The sequence below is a fragment of the Engystomops pustulosus genome, chromosome 7, assembly GCF_040894005.1.
Source record: "Engystomops pustulosus chromosome 7, aEngPut4.maternal, whole genome shotgun sequence".
NCBI classification, from domain to species: Eukaryota; Metazoa; Chordata; class Amphibia; order Anura; family Leptodactylidae; genus Engystomops; species Engystomops pustulosus.
In genome coordinates, this window is record NC_092417.1 from 18,180,348 (window position 1) to 18,195,048 (window position 14,701).

The 14,701-nt window shown below is 44.0% G+C and overlaps 1 protein-coding gene across 1 annotated transcript; it reads right to left on the reverse strand.

Moving 5' to 3' along the window:
• Positions 1–204: 204 nt before the first annotated feature.
• LOC140070003 (olfactory receptor 5AP2-like) lies at positions 205–2,711 on the reverse strand. Its single transcript, XM_072116335.1, has 2 exons — positions 1,806–2,711; positions 205–237 (listed from the first exon to the last, which is right to left on the reverse strand). The coding sequence occupies exons 1-2, from the start codon at positions 2,709–2,711 to the stop codon at positions 205–207; spliced, it is 939 nt and encodes a 312-aa protein (XP_071972436.1).
• Positions 2,712–14,701: the final 11,990 nt, after the last annotated feature.

The following is a 14,701-nucleotide window of genomic DNA, read 5'->3' on the forward strand; positions in this document are numbered from 1 at the left end:
GCACACTACACAGGACACTGCACATAGTACACACAGCATTGGTTTTGAGAAATGGGGGCCAATGTTTTATACTCTGAGCTTCTGAGTTGGTGTATCAAAGCTTATCATAGCTTGAAGCAATAAGGGCAACGATATGTATGGTAAGTTTTTATCTTGAGTGCATTATTTTGTTGTCCTTTCAGTCACATCTGGCTTATAAAACTTTTATCTCCAAGGTATAATTTCATACAATTTCTTAAATTTTGCTCTACAGCGGGCACATGGTTGCCTCTGGTCAAAGTTGCAGACAACTTACATACAAATTCAACTTAAGAACAAACCTGAAGAACCCATCTTGTACGTAATTCACTGGAATGCTTCATTCTAAAATTTTTAATTATTTGTTACTTTTTGGCTTAAAATGGTTTACATCTATATGTTGGATTATGAGGAAACTCCTGTAAACAAAATGTAGTAAAGTCACTAGATTTCTCCCAATGCTTCTTACTCTGTGTATTACATACACATAGTTAGTAAAGTTGAAAAAAGACATATGTAAGTATTGTTTCTCATATTTTATAAAACTTTTCTTAAACCTATCCTGTAAGTGATCTCCATTGTGCATGAACTTTCATTTTACAGACATGTGATTACATTTTACACATTTTTGTTAACTATTTTTTATGAATTTTATATGGAATCCATAAAACCAACAATTTCACATATAAAAAAAAACATTTACAGGTTTTTCTACCCCTCCTTAAAACTTGAGCTCTTACTGGTGCTTCCTTTTAATACCATTTGGCCAATCGACCCATGTAATAAAGTTCCTCATACAATAAACCCAAAGAGCAAGGATGCCCTACTCTTTGTACATCATTATAAGAGGACTTGTGTTTTAAACATAAATAAAGCTTACACCTTTCCTTAAATTAAAAAAAACCTTCTATCTTCAATAAAAAGTCAAGTAAAGTCATTCTACCACAGTCTGACCTGAAATGGGGGTTCTGTTCTTGAAGCACTTCATCCCAGTCCAGAACGAGTTGGAGAAGTTTACTTCATATGGGCTTGATGCCACAATAGCAATTAGTAATGTGGCTTGTTAGTCTGTCAAGACAGGGAAGAAGGGCAATCCATGTGCATCCCCATTCCAAGACTGGATTAAGACCACCATGGGCCCTGGGCTGTAGGAATATTGTAGCCCCTTATTTGGTAATAGAGGATGTGTCTCTTCTGACGGCTTTCAATCTGCCGTTTAGGGACCTTTGGGGGATTTTCAAGAGTGGATTACATGGGTTAAGCCCCTTCTTGGTGTAAGATTTGGTCGGTAATTTGGGGAGCCAAGGACCATCTCAAAGGTTTGGGCCTGTGCTACTCTCAAATCACCTATGTTATAAACTACTGTTTCCCCCATTTAGGTGACAACTATCACCCTTCTCGGGACTATGGTTATCTGATGCTTGTGAACCTGGGCCTGAACTTATCTGGGGATGTTATAAACATTTAGTAATTTAGACTCTGTAGAAGTATTAGCCATAATCAGAAATTTCCATTTTACTGACCCGGCACATGCTGAAACTGTGTCCTTTATGATTTGGTATCAAGGATTGATCTTTCTAAGGAACTTTCTCATTATTGAAGTGTTTCAGAAGTTGGTTCAACCAGTCGCCCCTAATAAAAACATGGATATCATTTACTTAGATCACAACTTAGGTGATCCATCAAAACCACGCACATATAAAATCCACCGGTAACTGGGCAATCTACCCTTTACTCTTTGATTTTCCCAAGCATTGATATTAAGTTGAAATTCTAAAAAGTTTCATTTTGATTGTGTCTTTAACGTCCTTGTTCCTCATGCTGTAGATGATGGGATTAAGCATTGGTGTCACTGCTGTATATAGAAGGGAGACCGTCTTGTCTATCTCAGGTGAATTTGCGGATCGAGGTTTCATGTACATGGAGATGATAGTCCCATAGTACATAGACACTACTGTGAGGTGGGAGGCACATGTGGAGAAAGCTTTATCTCTTCCTTGTGAAGAACGGATTTTGAAGACACTGGAGATGATGTGGATATATGATATCAATGTCAAGAGGAAAGCAGACAAGACAATGAACTGGGCAGCGACTGTCATGATTATTTCATTGAGACGTGTATCTTTGCAGGAGAGACGGAAAAATGGAGGCATCTCACAGAAGAAGTGGTTGACATGATGGGATTTGCAAAAAGGCAATTGCAAAGTTAGGGGAATATGAATGCTGGCATTGAGGAAACCTACACCCCATGATATGGAGGCTAATAAAATACACATCTTCTTGTTAATGATGGTTTGGTAGTGCAATGGTCTACAAATGGCAACAAATCGATCATAGGCCATGACGGCAAGAAGGATGCACTCTATGGATCCCAACCCCATATGGAAATACATTTGAAGTGCACATCCCAAAAAAGAAATACTCTTGTCCGTGGATAAAGTGTTGATGAGAATTTTAGGGACGATGGCAGAAGAGAAACAGATGTCAATCATGGAGAGATTACTCAAGAAGAAGTACATGGGGGTCTGTAGCTTTGAGTTGATCCTCACCACGGTGATCAGCAGAACATTTCCTAACAATGTCATCAGATACATGATCAGAAACACACAAAAGCAGATGCCCTGAAGATAGAGGACATTAGACAGACCGAGGAGGAAAAATCTTCCTGAAGATGTTTGATTTGAGGTTTCCATTAGATGTTCTGTAGCTGGTGAAGAGCCGTCAAGATGTAAAATGGTTAAAGGTTCTCATTGATAATTTTTTGATCTGATCTTCAACCCATTCATATAGGACAATGCTCATACACAGAACTATTTTGGTATCTTACATGTTGACATTATGGCATAGATTAAAAATGTGAGGAAATTTTGCTTATAGCATAGGATAATTGTGTGTTGTTTTTGTACACAGCACAGGAAATGGATACTTAAGCTACAAAGCACATACAGTACAATATACAAACAGGAACATCACTATTGGGGTATCTGCATTCAGATCATTATGGGGACGCATATCTGGCTGACACCGTGCCAACCGTATTTGGCTGACACCGTATTTGACACCGTGCCGCATAAAAGGTTGGTATATAAAATAAGACTGCTGGGACTAGGGGAAAATCTGTGTATTTGGGTAAGTAATTGGCTTAGTGATAGAAAACAGGGGGTCGTCATTAATGGCACATTCTCAGATTGGGTTGACATTTCCAGTGGAGTGCCACAGGGGTCAGTATTAGGGCCACTTCTTTTTAATATTTTTATTAATGACCTTGTAGTGGGTTTACACAGTCAAGTTTCAATATTTGGAGATGATACTATGCTGTGTAAAGTAATTAATACTGCGGTCGTTAGTTTAGCATTACAGAGGGATTTGTGGAAGCTTGAGGAGTGGGCAGAGAAATGCTTGATGAGGGTTAATGTAGATAAATGTAAAGTTATGCACTTGGGCCGTGGAAACAAAAAGTATAATTATGTTCTAAACAGTCAATTACTTGGTAAAACTAGAGCTGAAAAGGACTTTGGGGTATTGGTGGATGGTAAACTTAATTTTAGTGACCAGAGCCAGGCGGCTGCTGCTAAAGCAAATAAAATTATGGGATGTATCAAGGGAGGAATAGATTCTCATGATAAGGACATAGTTTTGACCTTATATAAATCCCTGGTCAGACCGCACATGGTATATTGTGTACAGTTTTAGGCACCAGGGTATAAAAAGGACATAATAGAGCTGGAACGGGTGTAGAGGAGAGCAACCAAGATTATTAGGGGAATGAGGGTATTAGAATACAATGACAGATTACAAAATTTGGCATTATTCAGTTTAGAAAAAAGACGACTGAGGGGAGACAGTACAAGGATCTCTCCAAAGATCTTTTTATACCTAGGCCTGTGACCAGGACAAGGGGGCGTCCTCTACGCCTAGAGGAGAGGCGATTCTACCATCACCATAGACAGGGGGCATCCTCTATGCCTAGAGGAGAGGCGATTCTACCATCACCATAGACAGGGGTCATCCTCTACACCTAGAAGAGAGGAGGTTCTACCATCACCATAGACAGGGGACATCCTCTACACCTAGAGGGGAGGAGGTTCTACCATCACCATAGACAGGGGACATCCTCTACACCTAGAGGGGAGGAGGTTCTACCATCACCATATACGGGGGGCATCCTCTACACCTAGAGGAGAGGAGATTCTACCATCACCATAGACAGGGGGCATCCTCTACACCTAGAGGAGAGGATGTTCTACCATCGTCATAGACAGGGGGTATCCTCTACACCTAGAGGGGAGGAGGTTCTACCATCACCATAGACAGGGGACATCCTCTACACCTAGAGGGGAGGAGGTTCTACAATCACCATAGACCGTGGCATCCTCTATGCCTAGAGGAGAGGCGATTCTACCATCACCATAGACAGGGGGCATCCTCTATGCCTAGATGAGAGGCAATTCTACCATCACCATAGACAGGGGGCATCCTCTACACCTAGAGGAGAGGAGGTTCTACCATCACCATAGACAGGGGTCATCCTCAACAACTAGAGGAGAGGAGGTTCTACCATCACCATAGAAAGGGGGAATCCTCTACACCTAGAGGAGAGGATGTTGTACCATCACCATAGACAGGGGGCATCCTCTACACCTAGAGGAGAGGAGGTTCTACCATCACCATAGACAGGGGGCATCCTCTACACCTAGAGGAGAGGAGGTTCTACCATCACCATAGAAAGGGGGCATTCTCTACACCTAGAGGAGAGGCGGTTCTAACATCACCATAGACAGGGGACATCCTCTACACCTAGAGGGGAGGAGGTTCTACCATCACCATAGACAGGGGACATCCTCTACACCTAGAGGGGAGGAGGTTCTACCATCACCATAGACAGGGGACATCCTCTACAGCTAGAGGGGAGGAGGTTCTACCATCACCATAGACAGGGGGCATCCTCTACACCTAGAGGAGAGGCAGTTCTACCATCACCATAGACAGGGGACATCCTCTACACCTAGAGGAGAGGAGGTTCTACCATTACCATAGACAAAGGTTCTTTACTGTAAGAGCAGTGAGACTATGGAACTCTCTGCGGCAGGAGGTTGTTATGGCGGACTCTATTTACATGTTCAAGAGAGGCCTGGATACCTTTCTGGAGAGAAAAAATATCACGGGTTATGGGGATAAAACATTTATTTAATTTTTAAAGGTTGGACTTGATGGACTTGATGGACTTGCGTCTTTTCCGGCCTTATAATACTATGATACTATGATACTGCACCATACACATGATGTGTGTATCTATGGCAGTGTTTACAGCCGTGCGGCACTTTTTCCAATGAAGAGAGGAGGGGTGAGCATCCTTCCTCCTCTCCAAGAGCTTACAGTCTATGAGGATGAGGGGGTGACACAAGAGCTTACAGTCTATGAGGATGAGGGGTGACACAAGAGCTTACAGTCTATGAGGATGAGGGGGGTGACACAAGAGCTTACAGTCTATGAGGATGAGGGGGTGACACAAGAGCTTACAGTCTATGAGGATGAGGAGGTGATACAAGAGCTTTCAGTCTATGAAGATGAGGGGGTGACATAAGAGCTTACAGACTATGAAGATGAGGGGGTGACACAAGAGCTTACAGTATATGAGGGTATTGGGTGACACAAGAGCTTACAGTATATGAGGATGAGGGAGTGACACAAGAGCTTACAGTCTATGAGGATGAGGAGGTGACACAAGAGCTTTCAGTCTATGAGGATGAGGGGGTGACACAAGAGCTTACAGACTATGAAGATGAGGGGGTGACACAAGAGCTTACAGTCTATGAGGATGAGGGGGTGACACAAGAGCTTACAGTCTATGAGGATGAGGGAGTGACACAAGAGCTTACAGTCTATGAGGATGAGGAGGTGACACAAGAGCTTTCAGTCTATGAGGATGAGGGGGTGACACAAGAGCTTACAGACTATGAAGATGAGGGGGTGACACAAGAGCTAACAGTCTATGAGGGTATGGGGTGACACAAGAGCTTACAGTCTATAAGGATGAGGGGTGACACAAGAGCTTACAGTCTATGAGGATGAGGGGTGACACAAGAGCTAACAGTCTATGAGAATGAGGAGGTGACACAAGAGCTTACAGTCTATGAGGATGAGGGGGTAACACAAGAGCTAACAGTCTATGAGGATGAGGGGATGACACAAGAGCTTACAGTCTATGAGGATGAGGAGGTGACACAAGAGCTTACAGCCTATGAGGATGAGGGGTGACACAAGAGCTAACAGTCTATGAGGATGAGGAGGTGACACAAGAGCTTACAGTCTATGAGGATGAGGGGGGACAAAAGAGCTTACAGTCTATGAGGATGAGGGAGTGACACAAGAGCTTACAGTCTATGAGGTTGGGGGGCGGACACAAGAGCTTACAGTCTATGAGGATGAGGGGGGACAAAAGAGCTTACAGTCTATGAGGATGAGGGAGTGACACAAGAGCTTACAGTCTATGAGGATGAGGGGGTGACACAAGAGCTTACAGTCTATGAGGATGAGGGGGTGACACAAGAGCTTACAGTCTATGAGGATGAGGGGTGAAAGTATGTAGTGTGAAAAAGAGAAAAGACGGCGCTACTAGTGTAATATGGTAATTAAGAGTGTTATGTTGTGACTGTGACATCTGCTCAACGTAAGATACCTTGTGTTTTATGCATTAAGGCAGATATCAGAGGTCCAGTCTTCTCTCAGTTAAGTGGATGGGGTGTGCTGCATCTTCCCGGGATCCAGTCCTGTCTCTATCCTGTGTGTGGCGAGGCTGGTGGCAGCGATCTCTCAGCTGATCATTTTTGTCATATCTCATATTAATAAAATATCCTACAGAAATGCTGTGGTTTTCCTCTACTTTATTTAAATGACTGTTATGGGGCTCAGCCTCTCCCAGTTATACCACTGTATACAGGCAGATGCACAGCACAGACACCCCTGGCCCATTATAGCAATGGCATCAATTTGCCAGGTTTGGTCACTAATCCGGCAATATGTCCAGGTTGCGCAACCGAAGCCTGGACGCAAACTCTACGCAAGATATATCATACAATTCAGATGCACAGGACAGGCATCAGAAACAGAGTGAAGACATTATACAATTCACATGCAAGGCACTGACATCATATATCAGATACACATCAAACACATCAGATGTGCAGCACCAACAACACACACATTAGACGCAAATTACAAACATCAAACACATCAAAAACCCATCAAAACATCATGTACAAAGAACAAACGTCATAGACATCAGATTCACAACCCCAAAAATATACACACCACACACACATCACAAACATTATACAGATAAAATACACATCAAAAACATCATACACATCAGATTAACAACACATCATACGTATCAGGTGTACACCACAGACATCACACACATCATGTACAAGGCACAAAAGTCATACACATCAGATGCACAACCCTAAAATATACACATCACAAACATCATACAGATAAAATACACATCAAAAACATAGTACACATCAGATTAACAACACATCATACGTGTCAGGTGTACACCACAGACATCACAAACATCAGCACAAGTCAAGTATCAGAAACATCAAATGCAAAGCACATATATGATAGATGCAAAGCTGAAACATCATACAAAAAAAAAAAAAAAATCTTACCTTAGGTAACAGACTGTGGTCGATCATTGATCACACCTGAGGACCTTCCACCATGGTGTCTGCTCATCGTGATCAGTTGTTATACTGGCAATGTCTCTTCATATATACTGGGCTGACATCAACTTTTAGTCCCAGTTGTAACTGGTAAGTAGTGAAGTTTCAGGATATTTTTTGCGGAGTTATTTCCCCTAGAGATATCAAAGTTGTCTGAATGTTTCACTATGTTAAGTTTTAATAAAGTTTCCACAAGTTGTACTTTACAATTCATAGAAACTTTATATTATCAATTTATTATTTTACTTATTATCTACGCTATTTTGTTTGTTAATATTATGGACAAAATTTCAATCTCTATTCAACTAATGCAAATTATATATTACATAAGAATTATATATAGTATATATTTAATGATATATTTTACATTTTTTCAACTTTTAATTTTAGCCCCATAAATTAAAGCTGAACAGGTGAACAGGAAGTGGAGATCCAATGTGAATATCTCCCCCAGTGACTCTCCCTTAACTCCAGTTCTAGACAACCCTTAATCCAATCTGGACATTAATCTCCCTATTGGCTGTCGGGAAGCTTCAGGTCCATTTCATTTCATAACGAATGAAGTTACACTATTTTTACTCCGTCTTGTCAACAATTTAACAAAGTTAAGGCTTCTGGTTTTGGTCACGAAGGCCAGGTATGGTGCTTGACAAATATGAATATATGAGGAGAAAATGTTAATGAAAATTGTAGTAGTAGTGGTTCTATAGGTGGTGACCACAGACCATATATCTGTTATAATCCTTTTTTGGCTTCTGTTTTGGTCACATTTGCGTTTTCTTCCATTGTTCTCACCCCTAGTGGTAGCATGAGGTGGTGTCTACAACCCACAAAAGTTGATCAGGTGATACAGCTGATCCACATTAGCACATCATTGTGATCTGTGACAAGAAGGGTAGCTATGTCTGTCAGCTCAGTGTCCAGAGCACGGAGCAGGTACCAGGAGACCAATCAGTAGAGCAGGAGACTTGATTGAACATTGAATCACAGACTGTCCAGTAGTTGACTGATGCCTTAATCCAGATGAGGGAAGGGCTCCCTCATCAGAAAATCAGTCACATCACCAGATCATGCCCAGGCATTGCAGGGAGGTCTGGAGCAATTTCCACTAAAATTGGATCACCCTAAAATTTGATTTCCCAATTTGATTTTGAGTATTATTTCAAAGCCAGAACTCCGTGCAATATTTATTTGATTTCCATTGATCTTTTTTTTATCTTTTATTGTTTCCAAGACATTCTACCTTGTAATAAATAAAAGATTATTAACTGGAATATTTCATTCATTGAGATCTAAGATGTGGTATTTTAGCATTCCATTTGGGGCACATTTACTATTGGCTTTGCGCCGGTTTTCTGACGGACTTTGCACGTTCTTTTAGGTGTAAACGGCTTGCACAGGTACTTAAGAAGTGTCCGCGTCGCTATTGTGTCGCCCGTGACCCTTTTGTGGCACAGCTGCACTGGCCTCCACGTAACATAAATTAGGGGGCGTTCCGGTGCTTAGTCGGACCATGCACCAGATTTATCATATAAAGTAGTCGTACGCCCTATGTTAAAGGTGCACTCTGTTGGTGACCTCTGTCGGCCAGTGCAGGGAAGCGTGAGATTCGTGATTTCTGTTGCACGTTCTTGATGAATCTGGCGCACAGCACTTTAATTGCAGTTTGCACTACTCTTAGTAAATGTGCCCCATTGTTCTTCAAATTAGTTTAAAAATTTGGAGGATATCTTTTGTGTTTAGTTATTAAGAAAATGGAAATTTGGCAAAGATTATTAAAAATTCTTTATTTTCAAAGTTTTAAATTCTCTACATTTGAAGCAAAAAGGTCACAGCACACAAATAAATTCATAACCTACATTTCCCAAATGTCTGCTTTGTGTTGGTTGTTTTTTTTTAAGATGCCATGTTTTTTACTAGAATGTTATGAGGCTTAGAATTTGGGTGTCATTTTTCAAATTTTTTGAAAAATCGCCAAAACCCTGTATTTAGAGGGACCGGCTCAGCTTTCAATTGGCTGCGTGATGCCTAAATAATAGAAAGACTAGTAAATTGCCCCATTATGCAAACTACAACTCTTAATGTATGAAAAACCTCTTAAGCAGTTTGTTAACCTTTTAGGTGTTTTATAGGGGTAAAAACAAAATGGATATGCAGTCTACAAATTGTAATATTTTTGGACAATACATTCATTTTGGGCGGAAATTTAAACATTCGCAATGGATTAAATGACAAAAGGCTCCACAAAATGTAATATTCAATTTCTCCCGAGTACCGATACGTCAAGTGTAGAGATGAGCGAACATGCTCGTCCGAGCTTGATGCTCGATCGAGCATTAGGGTACTCGAAACTGCTCGTTGCTCGGACGAATACTTCGCCCGCTCGAGAAAATGGCAGCTCCCGCCGTTTTGCTTTTTGGCGGCCAGAAACAGAGCCAATCACAAGCCAGGAGACTCTGCACTCCACCCAGCATGACGTGGTACCCTTACACGTCGATAGCAGTGGTTGGCTGGCCAGATCAGGTGACCCTGGGATAGACTAGCCGCTGCCCGCGCTGCTCGGATCATTCTGTGTCTGGATGCCGCTAGGGAGAGAGCTGCTGCTGGTCAGGGAAAGCGTTAGGGTGTTCTATTAGCTTACTGTTAGGCAGGAGTGATTCTCCAAGAACCCAACAGCCCTTCTTAGGGCTACAATAACGTTATACTTTTTTTTTTTTATTTGCAGCTAGTACCATATTGTGAGGAATTTGCAGGGGGACTTGCTACCGTTGTGTTTAGCTCTTTGTGACACACATATCCACCTCAAACACCAAAGTGGAAAAATTTATTAGGGGTTTGATTTCAATTAGGCACAGTCTGCCATTTACTTTTTATTTTACGTTTATTTTTTTAATAACTCAGCGTCATCTCATCTGGCATGGTAGTGTGCTTTCATACTTGGCTAGAAAATAGCCATAGGAGAATCCAAACGGCTTACTTACGCCTACAGTAGCGTTATATATATTTGATTTCTGGTTGATCTGCTGGTGGCTGTACTTGCTGCAGTGCATCTACTAGCAAATTGTGAGCAATTTGTAGTGAGACTTGCGACCGCTGTGTTTTGCGCTTAGTGACGCACATATCCATTGCAAAGACCGAAGTGGGAAAATTTATTAGGGGTTGGATTTCAATTAGGCACAGTCTGCCATTTCCTTTTTTATTTTACGTTTATTTTGTTTAATAACTCAGCGTCATCTCATCTGGCATAGTAGTGTGCTTTCATACTTGGCTAGAAAATAGCCATAGGAGAATCCAAACGGCTTACTTACGCCTACAGTAGCGTTATATATATTTGATTTCTGGTTGATCTGCTGGTGGCTGTACTTGCTGCAGTGCATCTACTCGCAAATTGTGAGCAATTTGTAGTGAGACTTGCGACCGCTGTGTTTTGCGCTTAGTGACGCACATATCCATTGCAAAGACCGAAGTGGTAAAATTTATTAGGGGTTGAATTTCAATTAGGCACAGTCTGCCATCTACTTTTTATTTTACGTTTATTTTTTTAATAACTCAGCGTCATCTCATCTTGCATAGTAGTGTGCTTTCATACTTGGCTAGAAAATAGCCATAGGAGAATCCAAACGGCTTACTTACGCCTACAGTAGCGTTATATATATTTGATTTCTGGTTGATCTGCTGGTGGCTGTACTTGCTGCAGTGCATCTACTAGCAAATTGTGAGCAATTTGTAGTGAGACTTGCGACCGCTGTGTTTTGCGCTTAGTGACGCACATATCCATTGCAAAGACCGAAGTGGGAAAATTTATTAGGGGTTGGATTTCAATTAGGCACAGTCTGCCATTTCCTTTTTTATTTTACGTTTATTTTGTTTAATAACTCAGCGTCATCTCATCTGGCATAGTAGTGTGCTTTCATACTTGGCTAGAAAATAGCCATAGGAGAATCCAAACGGCTTACTTACGCCTACAGTAGCGTTATATATATTTGATTTCTGGTTGATCTGCTGGTGGCTGTACTTGCTGCAGTGCATCTACTAGCAAATTGTGAGCAATTTGTAGTGAGACTTGCGACCGCTGAGTTTTGCGCTTAGTGACGCACATATCCATTGCAAAGACCGAAGTGGGAAAATTTATTAGGGGTTGGATTTCAATTAGGCACAGTCTGCCATTTCCTTTTTTATTTTACGTTTATTTTGTTTAATAACTCAGCGTCATCTCATCTGGCATAGTAGTGTGCTTTCATACTTGAAAATAGCCATAGCAATAGGATAGCATCGTTTGGTTTTAAAAACTAAAAAACACAAAAAAAAAACAAAAAAACACAAAAAAAAGTTAAAAAAAATTAAAGTTATAACTCTCATTTTCAAAATGTTTAACCCGAGGGCTAGGGGTAGAGGACGAGGGCGGGGACGTGGGCGTCCAACTACTGCAGGGGTCAGAGGCCGTGGTCCTGGGCGGGGTGAGACACCACCTGCTTATGAGGGAGCAGGGGAACGCCGCAGAGCTACACTCCCTAGGTTCATGTCTGAAGTTACTGGGACTCGTGGTAGAGCACTGTTGAGGCCAGAACAGTGCGAACAGGTGATGTCGTGGATTGCCGACAATGCTTCGAGCAATTTGTCCACCAGTCAGTCTTCCAAACAGTCCACCCATGTCACCGAAATCGGCACTCCTCCAGCTCCTGCACCTCAGCCTCCTCCCCCCCAGTCTGCCCCCTCCCAGGAAAATTTGCCATTTGAACCGGCATACTCTGAGGAACTGTTTTCTGGACCCTTCCCACACTCACAAACCACTTGTCCGGTTGCTGCTGAGCAATTTTCCGATGCCCAGGTTTTCCACCAGTCGCAGTCTGTGGGTGATGATGACCTTCTTGACGTAGTGGAAGAAGTGTCTAAAGAGGTGTCCGACGATGAGGAGACACGGTTGTCAGACAGTGGGGAAGTTGTTGTCAGGGCAGGAAGTCCGAGGGGGGAGCAGACTGAGGGATCGGAGGATGATGAGGTGACAGACCCAAGCTGGGTTGATAGGCCGGGTGAACACAGTGCTTCTGAGACAGAGGAGAGTCCTCGACCAGAACAGGTTGGAAAAGGCAGTGGTGGGGCCACACGGAGAGGCAGGGCCAGAGCTGGTGCATCAGCGCCAAATGTGTCAACTAGTGAAGCTCCCGTGGCGAGGGCTCTTGCGGCGAGGGCTAGATTTTCAGAAGTCTGGAGGTTCTTTAAGGAAACACCGGATGACCGACGGACTGTGGTGTGCAACATTTGCCAAACCAGGCTCAGCAGGGGTTCCACCACTACTAGCTTAACTACCACCAGTATGCGCAGGCATATGAATGCTAAACACCCCACTCAGTGGCAACAAGCCCGTTCACCTCCGGCCGTGCACACCACTGCTCCTTCCCCTGTGTCAGCTGATAGTCAGCCCCCTGCCCAGGACCCTGCCACAAAAACCCCATCGTCGCCTCCACGATCCTCCACAGCATCCACCAGCGTTCAGCTCTCCATACCCCAGACGCTGGAGCGGAAACGCAAATATAGTGCAACCCACCCGCACGCCCAAGCCCTTAATGTCCACATCTCCAGATTGCTTAGCCTGGAGATGCTGCCCTATAGGCTAGTAGAGACCGAGGCCTTTCGCAACCTCATGGCGGCGGCCGCCCCTCGGTATTCGGTCCCCAGCCGCCACTACTTTTCCCGATGTGCCGTCCCAGCCCTGCACCAGCACGTGTCAGACAACATCATCCGTGCCCTGACCAACGCTGTTTCTGACAAGGTCCACCTGACCACGGACACGTGGACGAGTGCTGCCGGGCAGGGCCACTATATATCGCTGGCGGCACATTGGGTTAACTTGGTGGAGGCTGGGACCGAGTCTGACCCTGCGGCTGGTCATATACTGCCGACGCCGAGGATTGCGGGGCCTACCTCGGTCCAGGTGTTTCAGGCCTACTATGCCTCCTCCTCCTCCCACCCCTCCTCCACCTCCTCCGAATTACCATCCGTGGGCATGGCGCCATCAGTCGGTAGCTCTAGGCACAGCAGCAGTGCCGTCGCTAAGCGACAGCAGGCGGTGCTCAAACTGCTGAGCCTAGGCGATAAAAGGCACACCGCCCAAGAGCTATTACAGGGCATCACGGCGCAGACTGATCTGTGGCTGGCACCGCTGAACCTGAAGCCAGGCATGGTTGTGTGTGACAACGGCCGTAACCTGGTGGCGGCTCTGCAACTCGGCAGACTGACACATGTGCCATGCCTGGCCCATGTGTTAAATCTGATAGTTCAGTGTTTCCTCAAGACATACCCCAATCTGTCTGATTTGCTCACGCATCTGTGCGCATTTCAGGAAGTCCAGCACAGATGCTGCCACTCTCAGGGCAGCGCAGCGCCGCCTCCAACTGCCCGCTCACCGACTGTTGTGCGACGTGCCCACGAGGTGGAATTCAACACTGACCATGTTATCCAGAGTTTACCAGCAGCGCCGAGCCATTGTAGACTGCCAGATGTCAACTTCCACCAGAACTGGTAGTCAGGTCCGTCAGCTTCCTCAAGTCTACAATGAGGAGTGGACGTGGATGTCTGATATCTGTCAGGTGCTGAGTAACTTTGAGGAGTCAACACAGATGGTCAGTGGCGATGCCGCCATCATCAGCCTCACCATCCCGCTGCTTGGCCTGTTGAAAAACTCTCTGATCAGCATGAAGTCGGAAGCTTTGCGCTCGTCACAAGAGACGGGGGAAGAAGATTCCCTTGTTGATAGCCAAAGCACCCTTAGGTCTGTTTCTCAGCGCATATCGGAGGAGGTGGAGGTGGAGGAGGATGAGGAGGAAGAGGAGGAGAATGTTGGCGAGACACAAGAGGGGACCATTGTTGAGTCCTTCACTGTTCAGCGTGTATGGGCAGAAGAAGAGGAGTTGGAGGAGGAGGAAATGGACAGTCAGGCCAGTGAGGGGAGTGAA